Source organism: Tyto alba, unplaced genomic scaffold, assembly GCF_018691265.1.
Source record: "Tyto alba isolate M040663 unplaced genomic scaffold, T.alba_DEE_v4.0 Super-Scaffold_26, whole genome shotgun sequence".
NCBI lineage: Eukaryota > Metazoa > Chordata > Aves > Strigiformes > Tytonidae > Tyto > Tyto alba.
The window spans coordinates 13,481,174-13,498,462 of NW_024881300.1; the positions used below are offsets into that span (position 1 = coordinate 13,481,174).

Below are 17,289 nucleotides of genomic sequence, written 5' to 3' on the forward strand. Positions count from 1 at the left end.
TAACATGCACTGTCAGTGGTTACAAGTACATGCTCACTTAATGATCCAGGCTGCTGGTCTCCTAGCAGGGGAAGATGCAGCTATAAAACTTGGGTTTAGAAGTCTGCACAATGAGCACTTCCCAGAAGCATAATGAATGAAAAACATCTGCTTGCTATGCAGAGCATTAAGTTTTCCTCTGCTTTCCAACACACCAGGCTGGTGGAAGCATTCTTCTCAAATACCACGTAGGCTGAGATACACCACTTTTCACTTAACGATCTTGGAGATTACTTTGTCAGTTGGAAGTGTAAGGCTTACAGAATTTTGAGCAGTATCAAGTGAAAAGCAAAATTAAGTGGAGCAATGGGCAGTGTTAAAAGGACAAATGAGCTGCTTAGAATCTAAAAATGCTCCTTGGAAAGGCCTTTTGGTTTCCTTAACATCACTTGTCCAAAATCACCACACAGTCTTGTGACAGATCTTCCACAGATAACAGCTTTCTGAGAGAAGGTAGGAGAAAAGGAGGGAGAGACACCTTCGATGTGAGAGCTGTACCAGGTCATTAATCTGTGATGCCAGCTGATTGTTTTTCCTTCCTGTTAGTGGCTTTGATTCACAGTGTTTACAACATAAGACTGCTTGCATTGTTTTGACATAGATTTTTTCCAAGCTTGGTGTTGGAAACTCTCATCACTCTTGAGGTTTGTCTACTGCTGAGTGCTGTTCAACAAGCACAGGAACTCAAAATGGCAATAGTTGCACTCTAGTTGTAACGAAGGCACATACTAGCCTGTACGGGTTTTGGAAATGGCTCCTGTTTGGAACAAGAATGCATTGCGATTGAAAAAAGATGTTTGATTATGACCTCTTCTGTACACCAAAATAAGAACTTCAGTAATGCTTCCATGCTGCAGGTGTAACATTATGCTTGTGTCACTAGTCCTGACTTGCAGAGAAACGCTTCAAGTTTTGCAAGTGCTCCTGCTAACTTTGATCTTGTCAGTTGAGGCAAAACAAGCAAGCAAACAAACATAAAAGCCAAAAAAATCCAAGCGGACTCTTCCTCCGCCCTGTACCAGACTCTGAGCTTAATGCAGTATTGCTGGCAGCAGATGAACAAAAGGCTGAGTCAGCCCCCCCTCAAATCAGAATTGGCTTTAAAGTAATTTTTAATTGATTTCTCTTTTCCAAAATTATATTCATAAAATACAGACATGTCTTTTATTTCAATCATGGGAACATATATTTTAAAATAAAAGGCTGGAATCTTGCACAAGTGCTTGACCCCGGGAACAAACTGCTTAGAAATAAATCATCAAATATTTGAATGCTAATACATAAATTCTCTGGACAGGCCATTCACTGCATGGCTGCGAAAGTAGTTCTGAAGTAAGGAGCAATTTTCTTTGCCTCTTCTGTTGATTTCAGGAGTATGTGAAAAAATTACTAGAAAACCCTAGCAGTTCTTAGGTTATAACATGTCTGCGAAGGGTAAACCCAAAGGGGATTGTTGTTTAGAAGGTTATTAGTTGCCAAGTAAAAGCACTGTATCATCAGTGTCTACTAAATATGCTAAAACTAATTCTTGGTTAAATTCTTTCACACTTACGCACTAAAGATGAAGTCTCTCCTTGTAAGCATGAGTGACTGTCTCCAGTGCTGGCTCTGCATTATTGTCCACCTCCCCAGCACCCGCAATCCTCCCTGATGGAGTTTCTTGAAACACTGTTCCTCTCGCTGGTCAAGGCAGTAAAACCAGGTTTTAAAATAACTACAGACATCCAACACTTCTATTAAAAGAGTTTTAATCCAGCATGGCTTCTAAATAATAACCATGTACTAGTTTCCAGATGTGACATGCAGTATATTTTTTAATTAAAAAAAGAGAAATACAAAACAATTGAATATAAAAATGAGCCCAGGTCCCCTGACATCCCAGTGTGTGCCAATAAAATATGACAACAGAAAAGAAACATGGAATTTCATACAGGAAAAGATCCAAAGAGGTCTTTCTCATAAAAGCAAAGATGGTATGTCACATTAGAAGCAACCATTTGTTTTGCTTTTATTCCCTCAGTGGTCGGGAAACAGGAGATGTGGGAGCTGCCGCTTAGACAACTCTGAACCTGGCCAGCACCTTCCCAAGCACCTGCTCGCTGTTAGGATCCGTCCTCCTGCCCCTCAGCAGCCAGCTGCTAGCAGGGAAGTGGAACCCAAGGGGTAATTTTGTTTCAAAGGAAATCTGCCTTTATTGGTTTATCGCTGTTTTTCATTTACTCTGTTCGTACCATCTGCTCACATTTTAATTACTTCTTGTTAAAGCCACCTGTTCTGGTACTATATTTTTAAAAAATGTATACAGGTTTCTTTGAAATAGACCCATTTGATGCCATGTATAAGGAGCATGCAATGCTTTTTTCAAGCAGTGTGCATTTATAGGTAGACAGAAACATTTCAAGGTAGGTTGTGCTACCCATGGAAACGCCTTTTGTAAATTCATGTTTTTCCCCCAGAATACTAGATGATGAGATAAATCAGGTCTTTCCAGGGGAGAAAAAAAAAAAAAAAAAAAACAAACAACAAACTAAACAAAAAACCATCCGCCCACACCCAAAAAAAAAAAAAAAAAAGGGTCTGGGAAAATTAATTTCCTTGCAGACATTCTTTAGTTCAGAGATGGTTTTTTTTGGCCTTTTCACAGTGGGAAGGATGTATTGCCCTCCTGGGCCTAGGTATCCTGAGTTTTACAGAAGCAGTTGTCTCTTTTGCAAACCCAGCAGCTGAGTCCAGTGCTATTTCTCATGGGAGGACCAGTGTTTGCAACACAGAGCATGAGATCAGACAGTGGTATCTTGTGCACAAATATTTGCTGGCTTTGATAGGCAGATCCTGTTGGATGGCATCTGGCAAGCCTTCCTTACCTGTATGTGCAAACACGTACAAGGGCTTCCATGCCAGTGGTAGGAAGGGCACTGGTAAGACGATGCCTGATCTGTTCTACCTCCTGACTGGTGAAATTGCAGAAGATGGGATGTGATCCCATCCAAGCAGCTTGAGAAAATCATATTGAATATCTGATGAGCCAGCTACCCTGCAGCACAATTATATTTTGAGATTTTTCTTGCTGCAGATTTCCAGTTGTCACTTTTTCTTGTTGGAGATAGGTGGTAGATATAAATGTATTGAAACCAACGTGTTAACTATAACCTATGCCTTCAGTGCTTGAGATTAGTGGAATATTCAGACTTCAGATAAAGAAATACTGTTAGTTAATCAAGAAAAATACAAATAAAGTAGAGGCTTTCTGAGCCTCTCTTCTTTGGCACAGCAAGAAGTATAAAAGCTATAAGTGTTAAAGATTTGGAATTAAGAAAGCATATGAAAAGCTTTGCTTACATGTTTAAAATACTGTGTTCCTGTTTACTCAGTACATTGTTGTGCTGAGTAGAGAGAGGCAACAGAGAATTGATGTGTGTTTGGATACAGAGCTCTGGAAGGTTGAACTACTGTAAAATACAGAGCTCTGGAAGGTTGAACTACTGTAAAATACAGAGTTCTGAAGGAGTGTCTAATGGCACTGGGAATAGTCTCCTTTTCCACATCACCTCCCTGTCTTTACTTTGGTGATTCTATAAACAAGGAGATGGAAGGAGGATGCCAAGGCTGAAATAAGGAAGATATTTCAATTGGCAGTGCATTAAGCAAAGAGGAAAGTGCTTAATCATCTTCCCTTCACATTTGGTTGGTGTTCAGTTCTTCAGTCTGAGTCGGAATCGGAGTCCTCATCTGAAATTTAAAACAAGGAACAGTAGTGAAAATGAAAACTGGAAATCTCCATGTCAGCTTTAGCACTTGCTGGGAGCTGCTGCTCTTCGATGGGTGTCTGCGTCAATGGGCATGGCATATTTAGGAGAAGGCCTGTATAATGAATTTTTATTAACATGATGGAGCTTTAAATCATGTTTCAAAGGACTTGAAAAATGCTGCTGAGAGGCACTACAACATAGATAACACTTCATATGAAAGAAGTTGCAGAGATGATATTGTTAGCATGACCACCAAGAGGAAGTCTACTGAAAACATGCTTCCTGTACTAGAATATTGCTCTTTGCTGTGGGTCACGGTTACGCACTGCCAGTTAAACGTATCGGAACGACAGAAGCTTTATGATGTTAAGAAATCCTGATATGCCTATAGAGGTACATCTTGCCCAAACTTGTGACTCTGCTTGCAAGGAAGCAAGGGATTTCTGGCCTCAGCCGTTGAGAGCCCCAGTGTAAACATGGGTTTGGTGCTGGAGGAGTAGTGCTGCAGGGCAAAGCCCTTCTTGCACGGTCAAATCATCAACACAAAGCTGCATGACTGCATATTTGTAAGTCTATATCTCTCAGTCTCTACTGAAATCAGGTTTAACCTTTAGCCTAACTTTGTACCCTTGTCACCTCATCATCATCTGAGGTCAGTTCAGCTTGTGGGAATATACAGTTTTTAGTCTTAACAGTCTGCTTCCTATGATCTGTTCCTTTAATTCTTCTTTTGTCTCTTTTTTTGGCCTGAAGCTCGCAAAACATTTAACAGTCTACTAAAATACCTAGAAAAGTCTGTTAGAGTTACTATATACCTTCTAGGATTCCGTACACATCTTGGGTGTTTGTTTTTGAGGGGTTTTGGTTTTGTGTGGGGTGTTTTGGGGGAGGTTTGGGATTTTTTTTTTGTGTGTTTTTAAAGGTAGAGCAGTCTTTTTCATCTATGTGGGTGCAACGAATAGTATCAAAGGGGCATGATGCCTGATTTGGGCTTCCAGGCACTGCAAAACAGATAACATGTGTCCTGACTTGAAATGGGTTTGAACTCCCAACAGCGGGTCCCTCTTTTTATCTTTGTCTAAGTGGATCTGTCTGATGTGAGGTAGACTGTACCTCCTCTATTAGAAAGAAATTTTACAACAATCATGTTAATTTTATGCTATGTGGCCCTTGGATTTCAAGGCCATTTGCCCGAAGATTGTCAAAGCTCGACCCCAAATAAGAGGTAATCATGATAAAGAGATAAAGAAGAGAAAAGCACTACTGGACATAAAAGACTAATGGATGTTAATTATCAAGTTATCAAAAAAAAGGTAAATGTCTGTTTTTGAAGAAAGACATGTCAGTGAGAGCAGAAAAGTCTGTGCTGCACAATGATTTCTGTAATGGGATTTGAGGCCTTTCAAAGTTAGGTGGTGCAAAACTGAGAAACTTCACATTCCTGTCTTGCGAGTTATCTTTCATAAATCACTGCAATTCCAGTTGTTGTATTTTAAGACTAAGCAGCTTCATAGCTCAGCATAGTTGTGGCATACAAAACCCAGGTAGCCAAGAATACAAACTGTTCTTACTGAGTGAATGCTTTTGCTCCCCTGTGAAGGGTGAAATGGAGAAGAATATCTCATGTTACATGCTTACATAACCAAAATGGGGAATTTTACCTACCTTCTGACTTGCGCCCTTCAGGGGAATCAGAACTGCCTTGCTTGAGAAAAGTAACCAGGTCATTGAAGGTTATGTAGAAATCAATGGCGTACACTATTGTGGCTATAAATCCAAACACCTAAAATGGCAAAATAATGCTTTTTAACAACAGGTCTTGTCCATCAATGACAAACCAAAATAAGCCTAACTGACAGAAGAAAAATACTTAAGGAAAACTTGGGCTTGATTTTTTTGGCCTGTACCTTTCTAAAAAGACAGGGAAGAGAAATGTCTCATGACCCATTGGCATCAACTAAATTACAGCTAATTCAGGAGTCTGAGTAGTGATCCCTGCCGTTCCTCTATCAAATGTGTCCACAGTCCTTCCTCAGGCTACATCACTCTCTGGCTCTGGGCAAGTTCTGAGCATCAGCATTGCCCTGTGCCAGAGGCTACAGGAGAACATAACCTGCACCTCCACCCTCCCAGGGCATCTCTGCCACCAAGAAATCATCTTGATTTCTCTGGAAATGATTTTTTACTGTTTTGCAATGAAACATGTCTATAGCAGAGTGAATTAGATTGGGATAAAATGTTTCCGGAGTTACCTATTTAGTGTCAAAGAAGCAGCAGTGTGGCAAGAATAGGCTGGTTTTCAGTCTGAGAAGCTAGGGAAATGTTATGTTGCATTGCTCCATATCTAAATGGAATGGCAAAGATTAAAACAAGGTCTTTGTTTTGAAATTGTGGATGACTTGGGATGTTTTGGTAAGAGTGGCTTGCTAACACGACTGGGTATTCTTCCTCCCTATCTTTTGAAATTATTATGCAAATTTTATTTATATTGCATGCATTATTGATGCTCAGAGTCAAGTTGCAGATGGTGAGGTTGTATCTCATTTCTGAACACAAAATGCTGATGGCGAAGGCTCTCTCCTGGGCAGTCCATATACTGGAGGGTAAAATGACACTGCTCTTGTTTCAACCCATCCAAGTAAAATTAAAAATAGAGGCAGGAGGTTGCATTTACTTAATTTAGATTGTCCTTAGTAGTTACAGGTTTGATATTTTTTTTTTTTTTTTTTTTTGTTATTATTCTTCCATTCAAGGATCTTACAGGAAAATCTTGCAGGAACAGAAAGTTTATCTTCCCCATACAGCTGGTGAAATTAAAAAGCGGAATAGGTGCCAGTTAACATAGTGCAGTTAACATTGAGCAGCACTGTTAGTATGAAAAAAACCTATTAATTGAATCAAAACATCGTTTTCAAAATAACTGACCTTCCTTTCTTTAGGCAAATCTAATTCTCAGTTAACTGAAGAAACTTCAGCTACTTGCAGTGGGGTCAAAATTGAATTGTTTCTAAAGTATGTCCATATGCAGTTCATCAAAATACTTAAGTAGAAAGCTCATGTCTACTTACTCCTGCTGCTTTAGATGCTCCATCGTTGTATTTTGAGACAGCAGCAATTGAAATGGCAAAGTAAATAATGGCAGCAGTGACACACCGCAAGAAATCCTGTAAAATATGCAATGTTGCATTCTCAGATTAGTCATGTAATTTCAACATACAAACTCCTCTAAAAATTATTTCAGAAAGGAGCATTAGAAACTTCTGTTATTGCATCGGTGGACTTGCCTGATGCTGGAGTGTGACTACAGTCTGGTATTTTGTAGCGAATTAATTGCTCATCTGGGAAATATTTTTAAATGAGAGATGACCAGAATCCTGGCATAAGATTCTGCTCTTACAGGTGTTTGTATATGTCCTACTTGTAACATGCTTATGTCAGGCAGACCTTTCTTCAGGTTGAGGTCTGTCTTTCTGTGATGTTTAACTTGGAATGCAGCAAGGGGTCTAATAGAAGAATCAATTGAAACACCTTCAAAATTCTCATCTTCAAGCAGAATTCCTGTGGTAGCAAAGGCTCTGGAGGAGCCAGTTCCTGCGGGGAACAGGCATGTTCTTGTTTCTATACAGAAGTAGGCCTGTCTGTAGGAACTCCTCATTGAGGAACTATATACTTTGTTTAGCATTTAAAACTATGATATATATTTAATATGTACACATGTAACTCCAATGGCTAGCCTGAAGTGAACATACCTGTTGCTATCATCAAAATATGTGCTGCTGTGGCCGAGCCTGTAGCTCAGCAGGGCAGGGGCCGTGTCCTACGATACAGGCAGTGAGGCGCTGGAGCCAGCGGTGTCTCTGAACTGTGTATTAAATAGAGAGCTGTGATTCCCAGGGCATGTGTAAATCATGTGAGATGGCATAATGGTATCTTGACCTCTGTTCACAATTAGATCTTCTGCCTTTTCAGAACATATGGATAAGTAAAATAATGTCTCAAAACACAAATCCTACAAGAAACGTGACTCTTCTGAAGTCAGGACCAGGTCAGTTATCTGCGTTCTGTGGCTGGAGTATATTATGGTAATGGACATAATAAACACACAAGAGCTTTTTTTGTTTTAACTCTGAATAGCGGGAAAACAGTGGAACTGAGATTACCAGCTGAAAACCACACACACTGTCATAGTCGAAGTCACTACTACTACTGTTTGATCCACTAGTGGCCTTGCTAATGCTATTTTTCTACTATTGAGAGCTCTAATTCAAGTCTCACTGTGACAAACTGTTGCTGGACTGTACCAAAAGAGAATCCAGATCGATTAGATTAGCATTTTTTTTTTTTTTGGAAGTTTTTGTGCTAGACAAATGCTCCCTTGATAATGTATATTTGAAGCAACAGAGACACCCAGTGGCCAGGGTGCAGTAATCGCCGGCAAGTACAACCTGAGAAGTGCCCAGGGCTCACTCGCCAGTGGTTTCCCCTGTGTGACTAAAGATCTGCTGGCAAGAGCTGCAGGGCTTCCCCCCCTTAACAGAAGCAATGTCACTTTGTTTGCATGTGAGTATGACACTGCATCTCAACAGCACTGGCCTGAGAATTTAAAAATATTTTAGTAAAGTATATAGCATGTCTGTTTCCCCATTTATAAGGGTGGCAATATTAAGGAGCACCCAGCAGTGGTCAGACTTACTTAGGCTGATGTTGCCTGCCTCTGAAGATCCAGCTGTAAGCCATTTGCCTGGAATTGGGCATAAATTATGTGCTTTAATAAAATCATACTTTGTGTCAGCACCAAGAAAGCTACAGTATATAGTACAGCATAGTTTAGTATGTAGTATGGCATAGTTTAAAGAGTGCTTTGGGACCTTCTGAATGAGAGGCAATATGGACAGATTTCTAATAATGGGGTGAATTTTTTAACAGTCAGCCTAAACTCCTGTATAGTCTCTCTTACTCATGTTATACTGTACAATTAAATCTGTGGTTTTAGATTGCACGTTTCACTTACCGTCAAAGGCCAGTAGAGTCCTTTAAACTTCTCATTAAGCTTGGAGGCGTAGGCAAAAAAAAGAAACAGTGCCAGCAGAAACTCTAGGAGTGCTGCCATCATGAAAGAGGCAGCGAGAGATGCAATATAGCAGATAAAGATGATAAATGACAGCACCTACAGTAAAGGAAAAACTAGTTATTTGCATGAAATGGCAGAGCTGCAAGGCAGCTGAGCAGCTTTGAAGCATTACTCTCCCTGTGTATTTCTGTCAGTGCTGCTGGAGAGGGCATATCTTGCTTCCTGTTTTTTTTTTCTTGGGCCAAATGAATTTTCTTGTTTAGCATGAAATAAATCTAAAGTAATGGCATTTATTTCAATGCGTGTGAAATCAACTTTCCAGAGAGCTTGGTGGATTTGCACCTCTCCAAGTGAGTAATTTACTCTGGATTGTAAACAGTTCTGACAACATAATTCTGAAAATACTGAGGCATTGCCAAGCAAACAGAGCTTTAAGCTTTCAACCATGACAGTTCTCATTTGAAACCCAAATTACTGCTCAGATAGCCCAAAGTAACTCAGCATTTATAATCTTCTTAGAGTTGAAAGAAAAAAGTCTGCTGTTGATGGATAGAAAAGAGCAGAAAATTAATTATTCTGTGATTTTTGGAAGTCTCTGGTTCTAGTTTTTCAGTGTAGACAGGTGTTTTAAAGAGTAATAGGGTAGATAATTCCCATAGATTTGTTTTATCTCCATGATGTTTCCTAACTCCAAAAAATAATAAAAATGGCATTTATTTTCCCAATCAATTAAAATACCTTTAGAACATAGTTTATGGCTCAAAATACAAAGTTTCACTATGGGGAAAATGGCTAAAGAAAATGAGTGGATTTTCACCTAAACCAGACACTACCAAAGTGCTATGCTACACTTCTGGACTCTCATCTGCTGTATTGGTGGAAGTGGGAGGTGAGGGAACCATGGAGAAATTTAATAAAACTTTCAAATGCTGTACTGGGAGTTGGTCACCTTCAAGAAGAGATTCTGGCCCTACTGCTCTATTACCTCACATGGTAACTGGTTGCTGTTTTCTTCCAAGTGGCTTAAAATAAAAAAAGTAGCTAGCATACTGAATAAAACATTTTCTGCAAGAGTGAGTATTATGTGCTAGTTTACACCTGAGCTGCTCTATTCAGCCTTTCATCTTGGAGACAAATCTGCCGTAGCAATGCTCAGAGATGCTTTTGGTCAACATAGCAGTAGGTACTGTTTGAGCATGAGATTACAAGCATTTTTTCAACTTCTAAATTCTGAATTGGGACACTGACATTCTCTACTCATACAATACTGAAAATAAGATGTAGTACTTTCCCCCAGATGGAATGTCTGAAGGCAGATGTGGCTTCTTGAAAAGCATAAATGTTTAGACTCTGACAATAAATGCATTTGCCTCATTGAATTTCAGTTGAATGGATTTCTTTGCTTGCTGCTACCATGTGTTCCTGGGAACCACCTGTACCTCAAAAAAAAAATCATTATTATACTTGAAGGATAAGACTCCTATAATTAAATAATAATTACTGCTATGAGAGTTCAGTGAACCCTCAAATACATGTATCAAAAGCAGCCATTTAGGTTTAGTGAGCAACTAAGCAGTTCAATCCTGTTGAAATAATTTCTTAATTTAATTAACTATCAAGCCTTTATTCTCAGCCTGGTTTTGGGGGAAAGCAGTGAGTTCTTGACTAAGATGATAACAGCTGGAGTATATTGTTTTGATCCATTAGAACTGGGTGGTGAAGTTTGAGAGGATGTGACATTTTTAGTAAGATACTATATTTATCTTAAAATGCCTATGCATTGTTCTGGTTTCACTGGGTTGTAAGAAACTGATCTGGCATAACACATAGAGTTCAATTCTGCATTGAGGTCTATTATCCTTTAATATTTACTCTGTTGTTATTCTATTATTCTTTCCTTATTGCTTACATAGCCTCTTTGCAGGTTTTTCTAGAGTTTTCATGTAACGGAGAGAACTCATGCACTGTATCTTATCCTTAATGTGGTATTTTATTTCTGTGACTGAAAAGTGGTAAGAACTGTTTGAAGAGAAGTTGATATAGCAGAACTTGAAAACTAAGAGCAGAGAGGACTTCATCTTCTTTCCTATCACACTGCCGATTCCCTTCCCAACCCTACAGAATAAAATCAGAAAGGACTGGACTTTAACTTTGTGTATCTGCTTCAGTTGCATTTGTGGAACATAACTGAGACATGGTTTCATGTTTACTTGGTCTAAAAAGAAATCACCATGTAGCTAGGACATTTTTTTTGTTCTTACTTTTTCTGGCTAAAGGAAAGTGGGTGATAGCTGAGATGCAGAGACAGACAAGTATGCAGGGGTGAACAGCCAGATGTATTCAGTAACTTGGGGAACAGCCCTGTGTGATACAAGAGTCCACAAAGCTGTCGGCTTTTGACGACGTTTCTCATTTCTCTTTCTTTTGAGCTTATTTCCCCTTCTGACAGGTGGAGTGCATGGACTCCTTGAACAATATTGGATATTAACATTTACTGTCTTTTCTGAATTACAAAAGTAGGTATCTTGTTATCTTGTGTGACCATTTAATTGCAGTGCCACTAACTGAAGCATTTGATGTCATCTAAAAAGTTGGTAATTTAAAAAATCCACCTCTCCTTCCACAATACAAACACTGATGTACCAGTCTGTACCCAGAAATAATGAACATCTACTTACTTACTTTTCTAGACTGTAAGTCTTTGAGACAAACATCTGGAAAACTGAAAGTTGCTCTGAAAATGACAAACTTTCAGAATATAGCCTGACCCCTCTAAAGACTGTCAAATGATCCACTGCACATCACACTTCTTCTGGACCCTTTTTCCTGAAACTGCATGTTTAAAAGTGATTTTAGAGAAAGGTCAAGCAATGGAATCCTGTCACTTTTCTAACAGCTCTGTGTGTATGCTAAAACAAACTAACAAACAAAAACAAAACACCAAAAAAAAAAACCAACAACCAAAAACAAAACCCAGGACTATAGAGAGAAAGTTTGTGAGGCTCAATGCTTTTGCAAGTTCATTTCTAGCACTTTCAGACTCAGAAAGCACTGCTGCTTCTGGGAGGAAAAAAATGTAGTGTTTTATCAGTTTTGTCCATTTGTATTTACACAGCGGGTTTCTTTTTCCCTTGGGATTACATCCTTGGCATAGTAGCTAGGAGTCCGACTTGTTCCTGCACTGCTGTTGAAAGGTTAGCATGATTGTTGCCATATTCACTGTGGAGGAATATCTGGATGCAGAAAGCTTAGTGCAGTGAGGAACAGAACAGGATCCTTTCCTAGTCTGGCAGTGGTAAGATCATAAAAAATCTTAGCAAAAAAGAAGCCTGATTCTTCATTGAGCACCTTTTCTTTTTTGTGGGAATGGGAATGTACATAAAAGAACTGTTACGTATTACTTTTTCTTTTCTAAAGGAACTTCTTTGGTATTGTGTTTCAAGAAGTCATTTTCTCCCATGTAATTATTACTTAATATTGTGTTGCTGGACTTCTTCAACTGGCCAGGTATTATGAAGTTATACTTTATCATATAACCAGCTTGCCATTTAAGGTATAAAAAATAATTAGTTGTAATGGTTAGAGAGCACTGTGGCCCTGAAGGGAAGGAGGACTGCTGAAGTGCGGAGGTCATGGCAGAGGACAAAGGCGTTTGTCTCCTCCGTGCAGAGAGAACAGACCCACGGCAGCCCCTCGGGGACGATGCGGATGCTGGGAAGCAGCTGACATCACCGCGTGCCACTGCGCACACCCCGCCGCCCGCGGCTCCGCGCCGTCAAATGCCTGCTCCTCATTTCCCCTCCACAGAAAACAACAGGTTTGCTTAAACAGTTTTAAAAGTGGCTCGTGGTGATCTCCTTTGGACAAGAGTGCGTTTTGTTATTGTTTATTGGCAGAGAGAGAAAGTAGATCACCTAGTGGTCTCTGCTATTCAGTTACTTCTCCATCATACTTGTCATGGAGCTGAGGTTCTTGGTTCCCTAGCGTCTGCTGCAAGAGTCACCTTCTGGCTACGGACCCAGAGAAAGGCAGAAGGGTCTTCTTTGAAGGAAGCTTTACACAGAGCAGCTGGAAAGTTCAGTTACGAAGGTCAGTTGAGAGAAGACTGAAAAGACAAAAGACAGGAAAAGAGGAGAAAAGCAGGCACAATGATTTCTACATCTTTTGTGTTGCCACAACCTTATACAGGGCAAACTTACACATTCACACTACATTTTTATTAAAAAAATACGTAATGCCATTGCATACTGGCTTCAGGGGACAAAGGAGATACCAATTAAAGTGATTACCAGGACAAACAAAAAAGCTTGACTGAAATAGCTGGGGTGAGCAGCAGAATGCAGAAATGTGGATCTGGAGAAGCTCTGGTGGCAGGTATGAGAGTGGCTGTTAAATGGTTCCAACACAGGACAGAGGGAACTGAAAAAATGCATCTCTTAAGGGGGGAAAGGAGCATGGATGAGATGCTGATCTTCAAGACAGCAAGTTGACTAGTTAGGAAACATTAGTAACTTAAGAGAAGAGTAGTGTTAAAATATATGGAAGAAATAATGGTATGGGGAAAGAACAGAAAGGAAGAAGAGAGAATAATTAATCTGGGAGATAAAAAATGGTAATTAGAAAGTGGAGGAGCAAGACAGTGAGAATAAATAGGACTAGGAGAGACAGCAAAGCTTAGACATGTAGTTGATGTTACTGCTTCTTTGTGGCTGTGTAGCTATCCCAGGTGGAATAAAAAATTAATAAGGCAGGAAGATCAAAAGGAAAAGGAGCAGAGGGGTGAGGAGGGCTTTTTTCTCTGAATAAAATTTGAGAATATAATTAAACTTCTAGCAGTAATCAGCTTCATCGCCGGCCTAACTTGTTGTAGAGGAGGCACGAGAATGCCCAGACCTGATAGCCCACAGAGCAGTTTACATGCCGACATGAAAATCACACCCGGACATTGTAAAGATCCATATCCACTTCATGTGAAAATGTCTGTAAATGTTATTTTTAAAAAGTAGCCATCACAGTTTCCCTCAGTCTGAACACAGCAATGCTTGCCAGCAGCGCTGAGCTCCCACTGACCCTCCGTGGGATGCCCCGGGCTGTGCCCACCGCCTCCAGCAGCACAAGGGACAGGGACAGGCTGGCACGAGTGCAGCAGTTGTCTTAATTTACAAAGTCTGAGTTGGTCCGCTATAACTTCTAACAGCTGAACCGGTCATTTGCCAGACACGTCTACTGGGCAAAACAAGACTTTTTAATGAGGTTACTTCCACTGAGTACACAAACCAGCACGGTCACTGGCCTGAGGGAATTTGATGAAGCCAACTTCTGTTCCCTTTCTGCCACAGACCGAAAAAGAGAAGTATAACCATCTACCCCGGTCAAGATACGTTTGCAAGTTGCTGCTTTGTTTCGGTGGTAATCTGTTTTTCAGTGTACGGTGGTTTGCTTTTTTAATGTTGAAAAAACTGACTTGGCATTTCCTGTAGCTGAACAGAGAACCTTTGCTCTACCTGCAGAGATGCCAGTATTTGCATGATTTTAAAGACAGAGAAATAAAGTGCATTTCTCATGACTTGCCAAGCTGCCAAATAATGATGTGACTGAGATATTCGGTAACAATAATGAGAACGCCATTTTGTTTCTGAACAACAGACTATTCAAAATCTGTATCCTATATTATTTACATACACGTATGCAGAACCAAACCTCAGCCCAAATTAGTACTGTATGAAAGAGGAAAAATCAAACATTCAGACAAGAAATACAAAGCTAAAGAAGAAACACGGATTTAAATACGATAGATTTTACTTGGAGTCATCTTCAGTTATTTGGCACTGCATTTCTCTAATTGTATACAAACTGGATTTATTCTGGGGCCTGTGTTGTCTTCAAGGATTTCTCCTGGCAAAGCCAAGACAGCTGGAGAGAAACTACTGCTGCCTCCCCTCTGCCAGGAAACGACATCCCAAGCCCGTGGGCTGGCCTGCAAGGAGCACACAGAAAGCCCTGCTGCAGCTTCGGCAGATGGGATTATAGAGCTGCTTTCAGCCAGCCAAACCCTCAGGAACCCCTGAGCAGCCTTACAAAGGACAAATCCCTGTTTTGTCAGGACAGAGCAGTTTTTATTACTCTGAGGATGCATAGTCAGTACTTCTCTATGACAACAAAAGGGTGAGTCTGATCCCATGACCAAAACAGTATTCCTCAAATATGTCATCATTCAGAGATGTTAAAAAGCCAGGCTCTCTGAAAGTTGTAATTTACTGGCTGTAAGCTTGTGTAGGAAATTCCAATATGTGTTACAGTATGTAACAAAAACGTCTGCCAAAGGAACAGAGTTAGTTGGACTTTGGTATCTTCTAACTGTGTGGTTTTGTAAACTACAAATGCTGTATGAGTGATGGAGGGTACCTAGAATTTTTATAGCGTTTTTTGTGGAGCTGATACAGCCCGTGACCTGCTGCTATGCAGCCAGAGGCCTGTGTTCCCCACCACCAAAGTCATCCTCATCTTCTGAATGAATGTTTTTTCTTCTCGAAGCCAGCCTCGCATCCCCTGGCTGTTGCCCATGCTATCTGCCACAGGGCAGCACCCACTGCCTCACCAACTCAGCGGGCTGGTAGGGAAGGGTGGCCTGAGCCTGATGGCGCCGCCTCCTTCTGTCCCTCCCTTCCCTTTCTCTTTCTCGAATGTCCTTGTCTCCTTCTCTGAGCTAACATAGGGGATAGCCAGAGACACCTCACACACCTCAACAGCGCTCCACGTACTTCACTACTACTTCAGGCTGACCCGATATCTGACTACCCACTGTCAAAACTCCAGCGAAAATTACAGACAACTTGGTGTTTAAGTTTCTCATTATTTTTAGTATAAAAGATACCGAAGGTCTAATTTTAATGAGCTAACTTCCTCTTAAAATTTAACTTTTAACTGTGAAATACCCACTACCCATGGAGGTAAGGTTTCTCTTTTCCTACCAGGGGTTACTCTTTCATCTATCAGGCTTTAAGCCTTCACAAGTAAAATACAAGAAAGTGTTACCCCAACAGTCAAAGGCCTGTAATTACCACCAGCCCCCATCTCAGAACTTGGACCTAAAGGAAAAACTACGTTGTTTTGGGGGGAGCAGTGTTTCCATCACCAGACTAAGCTTGTTTCTAATGATTATTATTTGGTACTTTCAGAGTAAGCTAACTGGCTCCATAGCAGTGAGTGCATCGCCCTGGCAGGTTCAGGACAACCCCAGCTTTTGGAGCGCTGAGGACAAAAATTGAGATTGTGATGCCCTAGGTAAATGCCATACATCATAAATTAATGTGTAAGGTCTTTCTTGGCATACTCAGGACAAGCTGTCTTGTAAACCGTGCCTTCCCCAGGGCAGGAGCAGATAATGCACATCTGGTCACTAGCGGTCACTAGCTTCACACTTCAAGTAAGTTAAAAAGAAATCAAAGCAATTTTTAACTGGAAAGGGGTTCCCGCTAAAGGGGAACGCACTGAGGGAACTGGGAGCTTAACGTGACAAGCATTTTGGTTTCCTAAACCGCAATCAACTCCACCTCCAGCCCCGCAGTTCCCCCCACGTCAGTGGGGCTGTTCCCCGGCTTTTCCCCCTCGTTTGTGCTCTCCCTCGGTTACCACCCTGCCGCGCTCAGGCAGCCGAACGCCACCGCCAAAGCTCCCGTTCAGCTCCGAAACGGGGTGCGCCCCCTCCCCTTCGCACCGCCGCTGGGGCGGTGGCCGACGCGCTGCGGCGGGGGGTTGGGGGGGTGATGTGTGTCAGGGCCCGGAGCCCCCGGGGGCTCTGCCGCTGGCTCCGCCCGGGCCGGGGAAGCTGCGGGCCGGCCCCCCAAATCCTTACGAGCCCCCTCCACCCGCCCCGGGCGCTGCCCCTGCCCTTACCGACTCGGCGAGGAGGAGCTGCCCTTTGCGGGAGCAGAGCAGCTCCCGCGGCGCCAGCAGCGAGCGCAGCGCGGGCGGTGGCGGGGCGGCCCCCGCGGGCTCGGGCTCCTCCATGGCCGCCCGCGGGCTTCGGGCGGTGGGTGTGTGTGCGTGTGCGTGCGTGTGCGGCTGTGGGGTTCTTTTTTTTTTTTTTTTTTTGAAGGAGGGAAGCGGAAATCGTGACACTGCGGAAACGTGAAAAAAAAAGTTTCAGCATCCCCCAAATCTAAGGGGAGGCGGCCCCGCGGAGCGGGCCTCTGGCCCGGCCCCCCCCGATGCGGGCGGGGATCCCCCGGGGGCAGCGCGGCCCGGGCCGCAGCCGCACCCCCCCCCCGCCTTCACCGCAACGCGCGCGGCGCGGCAGCGGCCGCCTCGGGGGCAGCGCGGCCCTGCCGGGCCAGCTCCCCTGGGGGGGCGGGGGGGCATCTCCTGCGCTGTTCTGAACGTAAAAATGAAAATTCGGGGATCGAAATGCCTCGGCACGAAGGCGTTCCC

The 17,289-nt window shown here is 42.1% G+C and overlaps 1 protein-coding gene across 1 annotated transcript; it reads right to left on the bottom strand.

The window, feature by feature from the left end:
• Positions 1-1,770: 1,770 nt before the first annotated feature.
• On the bottom strand, positions 1,771-16,933 carry CMTM3 (CKLF like MARVEL transmembrane domain containing 3). Its single transcript, XM_042797798.1, has 5 exons — positions 16,756-16,933; positions 8,800-8,955; positions 6,857-6,952; positions 5,454-5,571; positions 1,771-3,768 (listed from the first exon to the last, which is right to left on the bottom strand). The coding sequence occupies exons 1-5, from the start codon at positions 16,867-16,869 to the stop codon at positions 3,740-3,742; spliced, it is 513 nt and encodes a 170-aa protein (XP_042653732.1). The 5' UTR covers positions 16,870-16,933; the 3' UTR covers positions 1,771-3,739.
• Between the last annotated feature and the right edge of the window lie 356 nt (positions 16,934-17,289).

Coding starts and splice junctions, on each gene's coding strand:
- CMTM3 (XM_042797798.1), bottom strand. CDS start 16,869: ATGGAGGAGCCCGAGCCCGCGGGGGCCGCCCCGCCACCGCCCGCGCTG. Junction 6,953..8,799: donor GACTCTACTGGCCTTTGACG/GTAAGTGAAACG, acceptor CATATTTTACAG/GATTTCTTGCGGTGTGTCAC. Junction 5,572..6,856: donor GAGCATCTAAAGCAGCAGGA/GTAAGTAGACAT, acceptor TTGCCATTTTAG/GTGTTTGGATTTATAGCCAC.